The sequence below is a fragment of the Hippoglossus stenolepis genome, chromosome 9 (assembly GCF_022539355.2).
Source record: "Hippoglossus stenolepis isolate QCI-W04-F060 chromosome 9, HSTE1.2, whole genome shotgun sequence".
Taxonomy (NCBI): domain Eukaryota; kingdom Metazoa; phylum Chordata; class Actinopteri; order Pleuronectiformes; family Pleuronectidae; genus Hippoglossus; species Hippoglossus stenolepis.
In genome coordinates this window covers 21,998,213-22,013,140 of record NC_061491.1, presented here as the reverse complement: position 1 = coordinate 22,013,140, position 14,928 = coordinate 21,998,213, and the positions used below count along the sequence as shown (strand labels likewise).

General features: G+C 38.5%; 1 protein-coding gene across 2 annotated transcripts in view; it reads left to right on the top strand.

The window, feature by feature from the left end:
• Window positions 1–909: 909 nt before the first annotated feature.
• ikbkb (inhibitor of nuclear factor kappa B kinase subunit beta) overlaps window positions 910–14,928 on the top strand; it is a 20,948-nt gene continuing 6,929 nt past the window's right edge. For both annotated transcript variants that reach the window (XM_035165159.1, XM_035165158.1), the window contains exons 1-10: window positions 910–1,073; window positions 2,412–2,533; window positions 4,519–4,613; window positions 10,884–11,004; window positions 11,694–11,763; window positions 13,062–13,150; window positions 13,764–13,853; window positions 13,945–14,069; window positions 14,606–14,713; window positions 14,799–14,928. In XM_035165159.1, the coding sequence (XP_035021050.1) occupies window positions 2,429–2,533; window positions 4,519–4,613; window positions 10,884–11,004; window positions 11,694–11,763; window positions 13,062–13,150; window positions 13,764–13,853; window positions 13,945–14,069; window positions 14,606–14,713; window positions 14,799–14,928 (933 nt within the window). In that variant the 5' untranslated portion in view covers window positions 910–1,073; window positions 2,412–2,428. The remainder of the gene's footprint in view (window positions 1,074–2,411; window positions 2,534–4,518; window positions 4,614–10,883; window positions 11,005–11,693; window positions 11,764–13,061; window positions 13,151–13,763; window positions 13,854–13,944; window positions 14,070–14,605; window positions 14,714–14,798) is intronic.

The window sequence follows — 14,928 nt, the reverse complement described above, 5'->3', positions numbered from 1 at the left end:
GAATAACACATGAAAAACATTAATATGGTAATGATTAAGTACTAAATCCAGCCAGAAATACAGCAATGCTTTCTCAAGTCAAATGATGCAATTCCAAAACATGGCGTGAGGAAATACTGAAGATGAGGTCACGAAAGCAGATACAGGGTGACTGTCCTGAATGGGAAGTTGATACAATCAAGTCGTAAAACTGAACCTCCTGTATGAACGTGGTACCTTCTTTCCCAAGATAGTGGCACCAGGTCTCCTTAATCATATCATTAGATACTAATACATCTAATCCATTACAGCACTTTATGGACTAACATGAAAAATGTGTGTATTTTTTGGGGGGGAATTACAATAAACTCATGTTTCCACTTTCAAATCAAGAGATTAAAATTAATAATTACTTTGCTACAGGACCTGCTGAAGAACACTGAAGGACTACAGGGTGGGGGTGGGGGGGGGGTGGAGAATAACTTCAAAAGTTCTGTTCTGTTGACTCAAACACTTCTCAAAGTTAAGTTAAGTTAAATTAAGTTAGGTTAGGTTAGGTTAGGTTCGGTTAGGTTAGGTTAGGTTAGGTTAGGTTAGGTTTAGTTTAGTTTAGTTTAGTTTAGTTTAGTTTAGTTTAGTTAGGTTAAGTTAAGTTAGGTTGGGGCAGGGAAATAACCAACTGGTAACATGGTGGAGTTGGATGAATCTGCTAAATTGAGATCGACAGACTTCAATTGCACAATATGTATGTCTGTACTTTTAAAGTTTGGCTGTGGTGGCTCACAAATCAACAATGAAAACACATGATTCATGTTTTATTAATAAATCTGAATGGGTCACACTCATCTTTCAGACTGTGTATTAATCCGCTGCACAAAGTAGTCCCCTCCTGGACGTCACGCGGAGGACTCTGCCTCCTGTGGGCGGTTCTCTGCAGGTTTACAGGAAACACGAGAACCAGGAAGTAGAAAGTTTGTGGAGATTTGTTTGTGTCGCCAAACTTTCAAATGTTCAAAGTTTAACTTTCGGTTTAGAGGCCGGATAAACACCGTGTTAAAGAAACTCAGGTGTAAACGTCACCTTCGGGGTCTAAGGTAGGATTTAGTTTGTGGTATTTACCTTTTTGACGCGGTTATCTGCTTTCAAATAAAAACGGGGAAAACAAGAACTTAAACTTCAGGAAACAACAACAGAAAGAAAAGTGATGTTTGTGTTCAGAGCGGTGATATCAATATGAAACATGGAGGTGAAGAGGAAGCGGTGTGGTTCATGCTGGTTCTTTACATCGTGTGAACTGTATTTAGTTCAATGGCGATTGATGCAACAAACAACATTTAGCTTAGCTTCAGTTCATACACAACCACAGTCATGTTTGTAGACTTTTAAATAGAAGATGAGGTATTAAATCAACTCTATACAGAATATTTGTAATAAATCAGCTATTATTTATATTATCATTACCATCCTATTGTTACTATTATTACTAATATTGTTAGTAATGTTAGTATTCCTATTAAACACATACTGTAAACAGTTTTTATTGTATTTTTATAATGCTTTTCAGACCATTTAATTCAGACAGCAGCAGCAGAAACAACAATAACTGATTTAGATGATTGTATATAAAGTCTATAGCACCTTATATACTGTTAGAGATCATTTCACACCCACACAAACATCTTTTAGAATAGAAATGAGGAAATATCAATGTTTATAGTATGTATGTGTCTATAAGTGTTTAAAACAAAATCACCATGTCAGTGATGATGAACAAATAAATTATGTTATAGCAGCACTTTTGAGGCATTTTCTGCACTGTAATAATAATAATAACTTTATTGTATAGCAAACAAGGTTACAAAGTACTTCACAGAAATTCATAGCAAAAATGGTATTCAATTCAATTTTAAGAGCCAAATCATAACATAGAATATCAAGACCTTAACATGTATAGAGGAACCCAACAGGCCCCACAATGAGCAGCACTTTGGTGACTGTGGAGATGAAAAACTTCACTGTAACAGTTTATTTTCATACAGCAGAATCTTAAAGAAAAACAACATTAAAGCAGACTCCATTATTTTAAGTGTCAAAGTCGTGTCAGTATGCGAACACCAAGACCCTGAAAATGAGGCACAAAGGTGGATAAAATATCAATATTATTCCTAATGATTTATTTCTACCTGTGCTTTTCCAACTGTGAGGAATCAAAATGACATATAGCAACAACCTGCAGTTCTATGGTCTATTCTGCAATTGGCTCATATCAGCAGATTTCACAGAATAAATCCTCATGACTGTGGCAAAGTTACATCCCCATTTTTCATGTATCCACTGTATTTGTATTTATTTATTGCTGGTGCGAGCCTCACAGAGCCACTAGTGTGACTGTGTACTGAGTTGTATCCTTGTTATCTGCTGTGCTGCTGTAGGACCAGCTGAGGAGGCCATGAATCGAGTTCCCCTGCAGCAGCAGCAGAGCTGTGGGTCCTGGGAGCTGAAGGAGCGGCTGGGAACTGGAGGCTTTGGGAATGTCACAAGATGGCAGAATAAGGTACACAGTCTGCACGCTTTTCAGTGATAGTGGAACGAATGACTGGAAAATCTTCTGAGATGCCGATGTTTAATGAACATAGATTGACTGTGCTCAGATGAATGATTAATTAAGTCGCCTTAGCATTCCACAGCAGACGTCAGCAACATTGTGGCGGGGTCTCTCTTAAAAACTCCTCAAAGAGTGTGAAAACACAGGCGTAGTAAAAAAAAAAAGTGTTGTTTTCAATTTATTTTCAGCCGGCTCTCCAAGGTGCTCGTGGACATTTACAAGAAATACAAAACAAAATAATTTAAAATCAAACCGACAGGAAAAACTCTTGTCTAATGCTGTAACTGGATTCAGACTCCCCTGTCAAGGGCTTGGTGATGGTTAAATAGTGATCAACTAGGAACTGTAACAGGAAGCGCGAAAATGCTTGTCGGCGTGTGTGTGGTTGTGTGTACGTGTGTGCGAGTGTGTGTGCGCGGAGCAGCTCCGTCACATTATCCCCCTCCTCCCTGAGATTGGTGCTGTGCGGCAATCTGGACAGGTAGTCTGCCACCACATTGGTCTTGCCTGACCGATGTCGGATGATGAACCTGAAAGGCTGGAGTGAGAGGTACCATCGGGTAAGACGACTGGTCGTCTTACCCGATGGTACCTCTCACTCCAGCCTTTCAGGTTCATTGCCATGTTTAAACATACATTTTGTCAGGTAAACCAATTTATATAAAACTAGTACAAACAATAAAAAGCCATACACATTACAAATTAAAGTCTTTATTGTCTTACATTTAAATCTTGTAACTTTAAAATGCCATCTTGAAAATCCTTGGACAGATGTTTCCTCGTTGAGTTCAGTTTGCTAAACCTTGAGAACAGTTTGCACTGTGTGAATTGTTGTGAGAACTCAAATCACTTGTTTGTTTCACAAGTGTGTGTTGTATGGGTTACATAGAAATTTCCCAATCTAAATGACAAACTGTCATAAACATAACCACAATGACATAACTTTCAATTGAAATCTCTGTTTTAGAGAATTTGCTACATTTCAAGACTGGGTTTTCACCTGCATGATTTTTGAAACCAGTATGACATCAGTCCAGGAAGTTCTGTAATTACCTCAGTAGAAATAGTGTCAGTATTGTTAGGATTTGACTGTAATCACCGGATGAGAGTCAGGGGAAACCATGGGAATATGAAAACGCCTGCTTAGTGGAGCTTCCTTTTTCCTCTCTAAGAATCATCATCGATGGCGTTACTCACACTCACAGCAAACTTAGAACTTTCCTTGATCCAGGCAGCTTGAAAATATGCAAAAATAAAAATGGAATTTCTCATCCCCAGTTTGTTTTTTATAAAAACAATCTCTGTTGACGACTGCTCTTTTTTTTTAACTTTTAGCTCTATCAGAGTTTGTCTTTCTGAAATCTGTTTTTGAGCTCATAAACTGATATTGTGTCACTCAATTATTAAATCAGTTAGTTTACATTGTCATATAATTTGTTCTACTGCTATTAACAGTATTTCAAAAGTTCTCACTGTGCTGATCATCGGTGCCACTCCAGACTGGGTAGTGGAGGAAATGGGAAACACAGGAAGAAAATGCGGGAAATGAAGAGGGCACTGCTGTGATGACTAAACTTCCTGTATAGGAAATTTCCAACAATATTGTGGGTTATTATTAGTTTACAGGTCATATTATAGGAAGTGGGGTTAGTGCCTTTTCCTTAATGATGTCATGAGAACACGGTAATGATATGTAACTGTGTTACTCATCTTTTTCGGAATACATGCCGTCAAATGCCCAGTGTGTGTTTGGTGCTCTGCGAACAACAATGCATGTTATGTTTTTTGTCATTGTATGAACTCCCTTCTCTATCTCTTATCTATTATCTGTTTATCATCAAAAAGAAAATAAGGGTTTTCAGCCAAATTGGACATACAAAATGATCATTTATTTTGTATTTAAGTTGCGTACATGTGTGTGTGTGTGATTTCAGGACACAGAGGAGCAAATTGCTTTAAAGCAGTGTCGCCAGGAGCTGAGCGAGAGAAACAAAGAGAGATGGTGTCTGGAGATCCAGATCATGAAGAGGTGAGTGGCACCTTTAGTTGCATCAAACCACAATCCACCACACTAGAAACATGACATGACACAATGTTCTATAAGGGTCGTTGACGTGACGCCTATATTTTCTGTCTGACTGCATTTTCTTCTGTTAAAAAAAGGTTTAAATACATAAAGAAATACCATATATATGTAGTGCCTGTCCCGTATATGTACACACTTTAAATTTCCCAAAACCGTTAGTTATTTAAATGTTCCTGTTTTTTAAAGTGTCAAAATATCATGTGGTGCAACCGTCCGGCCATGACTGCTGTTGTGAAAACTTCTTTGAAATTACTAAAAATCTGAAATGACTCAAAATCTAAGCATTTGCATTTATATTTCCATCATAGTATACAAACAAACTTTGTCCGATGATGTCCATTTTATGAAATATCATGTGGTGACCAATCAAGAAATGACCAATTTGGGACTTTGATGTTGAAATCCATTCAAAGACAGGAAGTTGCATCATAAACCATTTTGCCAAGGACCCATGGAAGCAGCAACAGGTTTGTAACTCTCTCTCAAATTTGGAAAAAAATAATGTAGTTGCCACATTTGGATATCATGTGGTATGACCTCAAAAAAACTATGGATTCTAAGTTATTTCTAAAAATATATATTTTGATTATAAATTTCATAGTGACCTTTTGTGCTGACCTAGTTTGTTTTATTTAGGAGTCCAGTTCTGTGCCTGGGAATTTTGACTGAACTAGAAAAATATCATGTGGTGCAACCAAATGTGGTGCGACCACTGCAGAGTGTTTTACATGACAGATATATGTCTTAGATTGGGAGTTTTGGGGCTTTTTTAAATTCAATTAATGATTTATATACATAAAGTACTTTATTTTAGTATTATTTGGAAAATATTTCTATGCAATTAGAGTATGTTTTTCTAATATTTCAGAAAAACGGTTTATGTTTAATTTTTGTACAATATCATGAATAAATACCACTCCAAAATGTAACATGTAATTTTATCTCGGTTATTATGAATTTAGTAGTAATTTATTATTTATTTATGTGTTTATTTATTTATAACTGTTTAAATTTATTTGACCAGATGCCACTTCCAAGCAAAATAAAAAACGCTCACCATGTGCAGCGTGTTAATTCTTACCCTGTAGCGGAGAACCTTACTCAGAGAAGAGAAAGGTATGTTAAAACATTTTTAAAAAGTGAAAACTACAAATAAAGCAACATGAAGTACATATTGCTCTTATGTGTTTTTCATTACTGGACGAAATGCATATTTGCATTAAAATGTTCATCTATCATTAGTCCAAAAGAACTTATTGATTTATGGCATGACATTACATATCTTTTTCAGCTACAAGAGAAATAAACAGCAGGGAGAGATTCCATATGCCAAGTCAAGTGAGTTGACAGAGAGAGAGAGAAAGAGAAAAAGAGAGAGAACTGGAGGGCTGCATCCGGCGCTTACAGAGAAAGTACAAATATGGCAAACGCTGTGTTCGACCTTACGCCGCCATCTATGGAGAACATCCCACCAGTTCTGGTTGATGTCCACTACCGTTCAAAAGTTTGGGGTCACTTAGAAATTTCCTTATTTTTCAAAGAAAAGCACTGTTTTTTTCAATGAAGATAACATTAAATTAATCAGAAATACACTCTATACATTGTTAATGTGGTAAATGACTATTCTAGGTGGAAACATCTGGTTTTTAATGAAATATCTACATAGGTGTATAGAGGCCCATTTCCAGCAACTATCACTCCAGTGTTCTAATGGTACATTGTGTTTGCTAATCGCCTTAGAAGACTAATGGATGATTAGAAAACCCTTGAAAACCCTTGTGCAATTATGTTAGCACAGCTGAAAACTGTTTTGCTGGTGAGAGAAGCTATAAAACTGGCCTTCCTTTGAGCTAGTTGAGTATCTGGAGCATCACATTTGTGGGTTCGATTATACTCTCAAAATGGCCAGAAAAAGAGAACTTTCATGTGAAACTCGCCAGTCTATTCTTGTTCTTAGAAATGAAGGCTATTCCATGTGAGAAATTGCGAAGAAACTGAAAATTTCCTACAACGGTGTGTACTACTCCCTTCAGAGAACAGCACAAACGGGCTCTAACCAGAGTAGAAAGAGAAGTGGGAGGCCCCGGTGCACAACTCAGCAAGAAGACAAGTATGTTAGAGTCTCTAGTTTGAGAAATAGATGCCTCACAGGTCCTCAACTGGCAGCTTCTTTAAATGGTACCTGCAAAACGCCAGTGTCAACGTCTACAGTGAAGAGGCGACTCCGGGATGCTAGCCTTCTAGGCAGAGTGGCAAAGAAAAAGCCATATCTGAGACTGGCCAAGAAGAAAAGAAAAGATTGATATGGGCAAAAGAACACAGACATTGGACAGAGGAAGATTGGAAAAAAGTGTTATGGACAGACGAATCAAAGTTTGAGGTGTTTGGATCACACAGAAGAACATTTGTGAGACGCAGAACAGGTGGAAAGATGCTGGAAGAGTGCCTGACGCCATCTGTCAAGCATGGTGGAGGTAATGTGATGGTCTGGGGCTGCTTTGGTGCTGGTAAAGTGGGAGATTTGTACAAGGTAAAGGGATTTTAAATAAGGAAGGCTATCACTCCATTTTGCAACGCCATGCCATACCCTGTGGACAGCGCTTGATTGGAGCCAATTTCCTCCTACAACAGGACAATGACCCAAAGCACACCTCCAAATTATGCAAGAACTATTTAGGGAAGAAGCAGGCAGCTGGTATGCTGTCTGTAATGGAGTGGCCAGCGCAGTCACCAGATCTCAACCCCATTGAGCTGTTGTGGGAGCAGCTTGACCGTATGGTACGCAAGAAGTGCCCATCAAGCCAATCCAACTTGTGGGAGGTGCTTCAGGAAGCGTGGGGTGAAATTTCTACAGATTACCTCAACAAATTAACAGCTAGAATGCCAAAGGTCTGCAATGCTGTAATTGCTGCAAATGGAGCATTCTTTGACGAAAGCAAAGTTTGAAGAACAAAATTAATATTTCAAATAAAAATCATTATTTCTAACCTTGTCAATGTCTTGACTATATTTTCTATTCATTTTGCAACTCATTTGATAAATAAAAGTGTGAGTTTTCATGGAAAACACGAAATTGTCTGGGTGACCCCAAACTTTTGAACGGTAGTGTAGATGTAGCACAAGAGCAGCCAGTTTAATGAAATGTTTGTTCACAACAATGTGTGCTGCACTTAAACGTTCTTGATGAGATTTTTATTTAAAAAAATGTTTAGGAAATGTTTGTGTTCATGAAAATTCTATGAAATTTTAATAAAATCTGGTTTAAGTCAAATTTTTGCATGGAATTTATTGTTTATTGATCTTTTTAAACGATAGGAGGTTTTCATATCATTTGGAGCGACCACTCATCATGTGCTGCGACCAATAATACCAAGACCTGTATTAAATTTAAAGTAAAATATAAAATTTCTGTGGCTGAAATATTAATCAGTATGCTTAAATGAATGGTATTTTTTAAACATTTTTATCAATTTTATGCACTTTACCGGAAAAATAAGTCTGTTAACCACATTTAATAAGGGGACGGTGACATTATAGAACAAAAATATGAGATCATTATTTACAAAAACTCTAAAGAAATGCAACTACTTTGTTACTAATGACTTTATATTATTGAGAAATTGTAAAAAAAATCGAAGCATATTAAGGAAATTGATTCATTTTAAGATAAATTACGGTCGCACCACATGACATTTTTTAAGGCCACGGCCAATTCATCTAGATGGAAAAACACTAAAATCAAATAATTTGACATTTTTATATGATTTTATGTGTACACAACATTCCTAATGTTTGAATAATTATAATAGATATTCTTTTTTTTTTGTATTTTAAAATTGGCCTGTTGAAAATCCTTATACGTCATTGACCCATAAACAGACATGAACCATATAAGTAAATCAACACAGTAGTTTTTATAGAGTCAGACTGATGTCATGTGTAACAGGTCAGACCCAAATCTCAGAACAGATCACAAAGACGAGGAGGTTTAAATGATGATGAATTTATCTTAAACAAAAATGTGCGTGTGCTTCACAAGAGGTGTGTAATGAGCCGAGCTGATCAAAAACTAGGCTCAGGGAAGAGTGAATCTGGGGAGGGTCCAGGTGGAGTGCAGGGGATTAGTGTGGAGCTGGTGATACTGGCAGGTGGAGGAGACAGGTTGACAAGCGGGTTACTGTAACTGGTAACCTTTTGGCCAAAGAGTGAATACTACACCATTTTAGCAAAGAGGTAGTGATCCAGCCGGTCCTACACAGCATTCAGGTGTGGAGTTAAATTTCCTGATGAGGAGCCAGTATGAAGGCAGATTGGTGGGAGGAAACAGGAAGTGGGGGTCAAACCCAGCCAGCAGCGCACACGACCAGGAGGAGAAAACCAAGCAGGGACAAGTGTCCAAAAACAAAAATGTCCCTATCATTAACACACTTGAATGTAATGTTATCTATGTTGTATATTGAATATGTTGGCCTAATCTGTCATTCACAGTTTTAAGCTTACAGAGCTTTACAGGCAGTGACCTTATGTGTTAACATCTTTCAAATCAATCTTCAGATATTTGTTCTGTGATCTGCAGAGAGTAAAATATACCAGATTTACCAACTGTTTTGTTTGATGACGGCGTTTCACTCAAGCTTGTCTCTGTTTACTGAAGGTTCAGGTGTCTTTCTCCACAGCACCTTAATGTGTGACACATTTGTTTCTTCAGCTTGTCTGAAGAAATTGGTGATTTCCCCATCACGTTTTACCGTCTGAACTTCTTCATACTTTGCCTTAAAGCTTGTTTTGGCATGTGAGACGAAGAAGAGTTTTGGTTTGACTTGTTGTGACTCACTGTTGTATATTCCATGACAAGCTGGGTGCTTATGAGTTTGACATCACATGTGACACCGGTTTAGAAACCACTGTTTTCTTTTCTATTTCACCGAAATAGAAAAGAAAATCACACAAGACATAAAATAGTTAGAACAGCGTGGAGTCTGGGTTATTCTGGTCATTTGGTGGTTATTTCTAACTGACTAATGAGCCGCCTCCTCATTTTACTCTGGTTTGTTGTGTGTTGTGTTTCCACACACGTCTGTGACATCTATTAGCACTTTCAGTTTTGGTGTTGGGTCACTGGAGTTGAATTGTAGCTCATGCTGGTTTTTTTTATTGTCTGTGAAATGTAAGATTTGTGTGTTTTTTATCATTTGTTGGTGCAGCCATGAGTATAAACCCACTTCTTTTCTAATCCCAATTTAACAAGTGTGTTGTTTTCAGACTGACACAACCGCAACTTTCACGTGCACCCACGCTCGACTCGTGGAAGAACCACAGGGCAGGGGACAAATACATGGCAACCCACCATTATATTATTACAGCTACTTAACAAAAGATGGTAACATGCACATACACTTAAAAACACATCCCTCTCACAGTGTTTTTGAGTTGTGACGTGTTTATAGAGAGTGAATTGCGTCTGCTGAATGTTTAAGCCTAAAACCAAGAAAGAAAAACAATTTATTTATCCCACGACCTCATGCAGGTTCACAGTTAATCCCACTCTCCTAAACTGTGACTCTATCCACTCTTCAAAATGTTTTTTATTAATCCTCAGAGAGGCAGAACTAAGATAAGAGAAATATTTTTCACATGGGCAGCACTTAGAAAGGATCCTATCACAAACTGACTGTTCCACTTCTAATCTTGTCTAGATTTGATTGATGGTCATATAGCCAAACACTACAGTTATACAGAATAAAAACAATTTAACGACTGATGACTCATTATTCTAGTGAAGATTGAAACTGTTGCAATGCACTGATCACGTTTTCAAATTTTATGGTTTCAGTGGAAAACAGTTTTCCCGCTGGATCTGGAATCACTTTGAGTTTGTCATCTTTAAATTTCTCTGTTTTGCTTAAAAGTGGGTGTTGCTGAGAGACGATCAGAAAAACAAGAAATTTGAAACAGACAAAGTTATACAGCAGGTCAGAGGAAAGGGGGTCATCTTTTTTAACTGTTAGTTATTCACCATGAAATTTGATGGATTTTGTTGATTTCAAAAAGTCGATTCCAAAGCGGTCAAATGAAGAGCAACATACTGGGGGGAAAAATTGCTTGTTTTTTTTTTTCAACGTCTTCTTTAATTTCTTCTTTTTTCTTGTGACTAACGAGATGAGACATTGTGCCGCCTGGTTGACTGAAGTCTGCTCATCTCGTCTCTCTCAGGTTGGACAATGTTAACGTTGTTGCAGCCAGAGAGGTTCCTGAGGGAATGCATGAGCTGGTGTCCAACAATGACCTGCCCCTGCTGGCCATGGAGTACTGCCAGGGAGGAGATCTGAGAAAGGTAAAAGTCTGGGATAAACCACATCACCAAACACATCAGTACAATCTTCAATTGATTATTTTATTCTCAAATTTTAATAAAACGTTAAAATATAATTTTTAAAAAACAGCATTTTTCTGAGAAGAAATAAATTCAGCCACATCACAACTAAAAACATAAATATCACTATTGCTTATAATGTTTTGTATTTTACTGAGTTTAAGATACTCGGGCGATTGCTTGCTGTTCATTCACGGAGGAGAAATCTAGAGCAGGTTTAAACAAACTGTGTGAATGTGCAGCCTGAGGCGTTGTTGGGGCCCATCTGCCAGCAGAAGAGGAAAAAGCCAAACATTACAAACCACAGTGTCATAAAAATTTCAAAGCATCCCGGATGGTCAAGAAGTAAGCGGCCAATTTGGGGGCAGATTGGAAAACAGCACCATCCGTTTTTGTCAGGACTGTCACAAGTTTCCAGTAGCGGAAACATGTTTTTTAAAAGATGAATAAAAATGCTCCAACAAAATTACCTTATTAAAAAAAAAAAGCTGATGTCCTGAAAACTCTTATAAATCAAGAAAATAGCTGTTTTATCGCCAAATAAAAGGGCAGCAATTTCCAAAACACTATTAAATTGTCTCCTTTTATATTTTTCCTCCCGTGATTTATATTATTCAAGTATCAAGTGTATGTGTTTGTGCTCCCTGCAGTATCTGAACCTCCCGGAGAACTGCTGTGGAATGAGGGAGGGCTCTGTTCTGATTCTGTTACGCGACATCTGTGAGTATCAGCTTCAACATGACTGTGATTAGATCTTTAACGTTGTGCATGTGTTAGAGTGAGAGATTGGTTGAATAAGCTGGCAGTGTGATTAGTTTCCTGTAGTATGGTCATCATGGTCGTCACACTATTATGATGTCACCAATGACCGGTAACCACCACCCTCTTAGTCACGCCGCCGCATCTGCTCAGGCGCTCGCAGGTTTGCGTCAACAATCGGACACTCAAGTACGAGCGCTCGCATCAACAACACATTGTATATTACATGCTCTATAAACAGGTTGGAGAGAGGACACATATGGTAGCTATCACACATGTTTAGAATGGAGAGTACAGTGAGATGTACACACACACACACACACACACACACACACACACACACACACACAAACACACACACTTTCACACACACTTTCACACAGAACCACCTTTTCCTGTTACCCACTCGTTTCCTGATAATGAGTGATCCCCTTTAACTGCCCGTCCACACCCTCAAGCTCACACACTGATACGCACAGTTACACACCCATACATTTAGCTGCCCTAAGGTTACGAGTTCCGCTTCATTGATCTCTCATTGCCAGCACACGCACGAGTCACTCTTTGACGCAAGTGAGGTGACACTACTGCATGAATTCAGACAAAGCCCATTAGCCTTTAACTTGGGTTTCACTAGACTAAAGACTTAGGTATGTGTATATACACGAGTCTTATCCTCTTTAGAGTGGAATACCTATTTACATCACTGCAGTACAGTGAGAAGTTATATAAAGATGGACAACATGCCAACAAGCCAAAACATCTGGATCGCCCTCTGGTGGCTAGCTGCAGTGTAGGTCATAAACCTAGCCTCCTCCTTGTTAGTAGATGGGACAGGAACAAAATAAATGTCAAAGTACATGTTAAAAAACATTTTCTCAAAGACAGTTCCTGTCGGTTTATGTGGTTCTTATCACAACCATGTTTGTTCAAGTGTTAATATTTCCGGTAAGTTTTCGATGCTAGAAAAATGGGGTGAAACATAACTATTACCTATTACCTTCTAAATTAGGTGACTATGTATTTGCGACGCTGTTTATAAATAACCTCAAACATATCTTTGGCATTGATGTACTACAATTTATGTCCTTTATATACATTTTGCTTAATGTTGTATTTCTAACTGCCAGTTTTTCGGTCCATGTTACAGTGTACTTCTTCTATTAATTGGCGTGTATGTAAGTGGAATGCAGGCAGCACTAACTCTGCCTTCGTCTTTTTCTTTTCCGCTCTCGTCTCTTCCCCCTGCTCTCCCGCAGCTTCGGCTCTGACCTACCTCCACAATAAAAGGATCATCCACAGAGATCTGAAGCCAGAAAACATTGTGCTGCAGCAGGGAGAGAAGAGAGTGAGTTAAAGACCCTGTTAACCATCTTCTTATGACAACTACACCCAAACCACAACAAAGAGGTCATATAAAGGCTTATTTGCTTCTATGTGGCTTATGTGGAATAAGTGCAGGGGACTTGTCTCTCTCACATCCACATGTTAACACTCACCAGTTGAGCAGAATGTTGCTGCACTGAATATTTACTGTGGAAAACTGAATCCCTTAACTTATGCTTGCAGTTACGAGGCTGCATTGTCCTTACCTTCCTCCGTGGGGCCCCCTTCTAATTTGTTATGTAATAAATCATGTTATTCTCCAGCCTGTAACACGACACAGGAAAATGAAAAATGTTATAGAACTGAGGCTAGACGTATTAAAAAGGTCATATATCCATGTTTATGCGCAGTGCTGGGTTTATAGTTTATAGAAATGTAACCAATCAAACTTTATCTGCACTAAGTTTATAGTTTTGCATGAAGACTTCTTTTTGTCTTGCATACCAGAGCAACAGCAAATCCAACACACAGACGTTGATTTTGTGGTTTCGGGATTTTAAAGGACAAATTGTCAAACTGTTCCTACTGTAGTTTGCTTATAACATGTTTTTCTTTACACTTTCCCCTAATTTCAGTTGATCCACAAGATTATAGATCTTGGCTATGCCAAAGAGCTGGACCAGAGCAGCCTGTGCACATCATTTGTGGGAACTCTGCAGTACTTGGTAAGCGTTGGAAATGTTTTACACATCATTTTCCTTCTGTGTTTCTCGACAGAAATACCTTTACCTGGTGCTTTTCTTTCCCATGTCTCAGGCTCCGGAGCTCATTGATAGGCAGAAGTACACAGTCACTGTGGACTACTGGAGCTTTGGGACCTTGGTGTTTGAGTGCATTACTGGATATCGTCCTTTCTTACCGACCTGGCAGCCCTTCCCCTGGTAGTACCACTTTTCCAACAATTTCACAAAATCACAAAGGAAATGAAGTAATGTTTTCCAAAACTAGTTTCAGAGTGACTCATTTCAAAAGTTCCACCATTTAACCCGTCTCAAATTTCCCTTTTTTTGCTTTTGCACCTCTGTCACTATAGTCTATGTTTTGAAAGAAGCAGAACAATGCCATTTTTCAATGTTAAGAAATGATAAGCTTAATTCCAAAGGAGTGTTATTGTTTTACGTGAAGGACTTTGACACACAATGAATAACATTGAATACAAAAATAAGCAAGAGTTGCCAGAGCAAAGAATTGCAGGATATGTGGGTTGTGCCAACTGCAATGGCCTTGGTGCCTCTATAATATGAAGAAAAATATACAACTCCACAGGGGTGTGGGTTACATAGAGGAAAAATACTCCCCGTTTATTACATGAAACGTTCTCAGGTTAGAAATCAAATTGATGAAAAGACAAAGATATGCAACTCCAGGCCTCATTTTTAGAGCTTTTCTCTCATATAACCCACCTGTGTGATTTCAGGTACAACAAACTGAGGCTAAAGGAGGATCATGATATTGCTGTCTATGAGGCCCTCTCAGGGGAGGTCCGCTTCTCCCAATCTCTGCCCCAGCCCAACAACCTCAACAGGTGGTTTCATCTGTGACACACCAACACATGCACATAAACATGACTCTAATTACCTCAGTCTAATGTGATAACTGTTGTTTGACAGTCTGTTGCTGAAGAAGATGGAGAAGTGGCTGCAGCTGATGTTTAAGTGGTCGCCTCAGGAGAGAGGAAAAGACCCCAAAGCTACGCCCAGCGACTGCTTCTCCCAGCTGGAGATTATCCTGCAGCTCAAG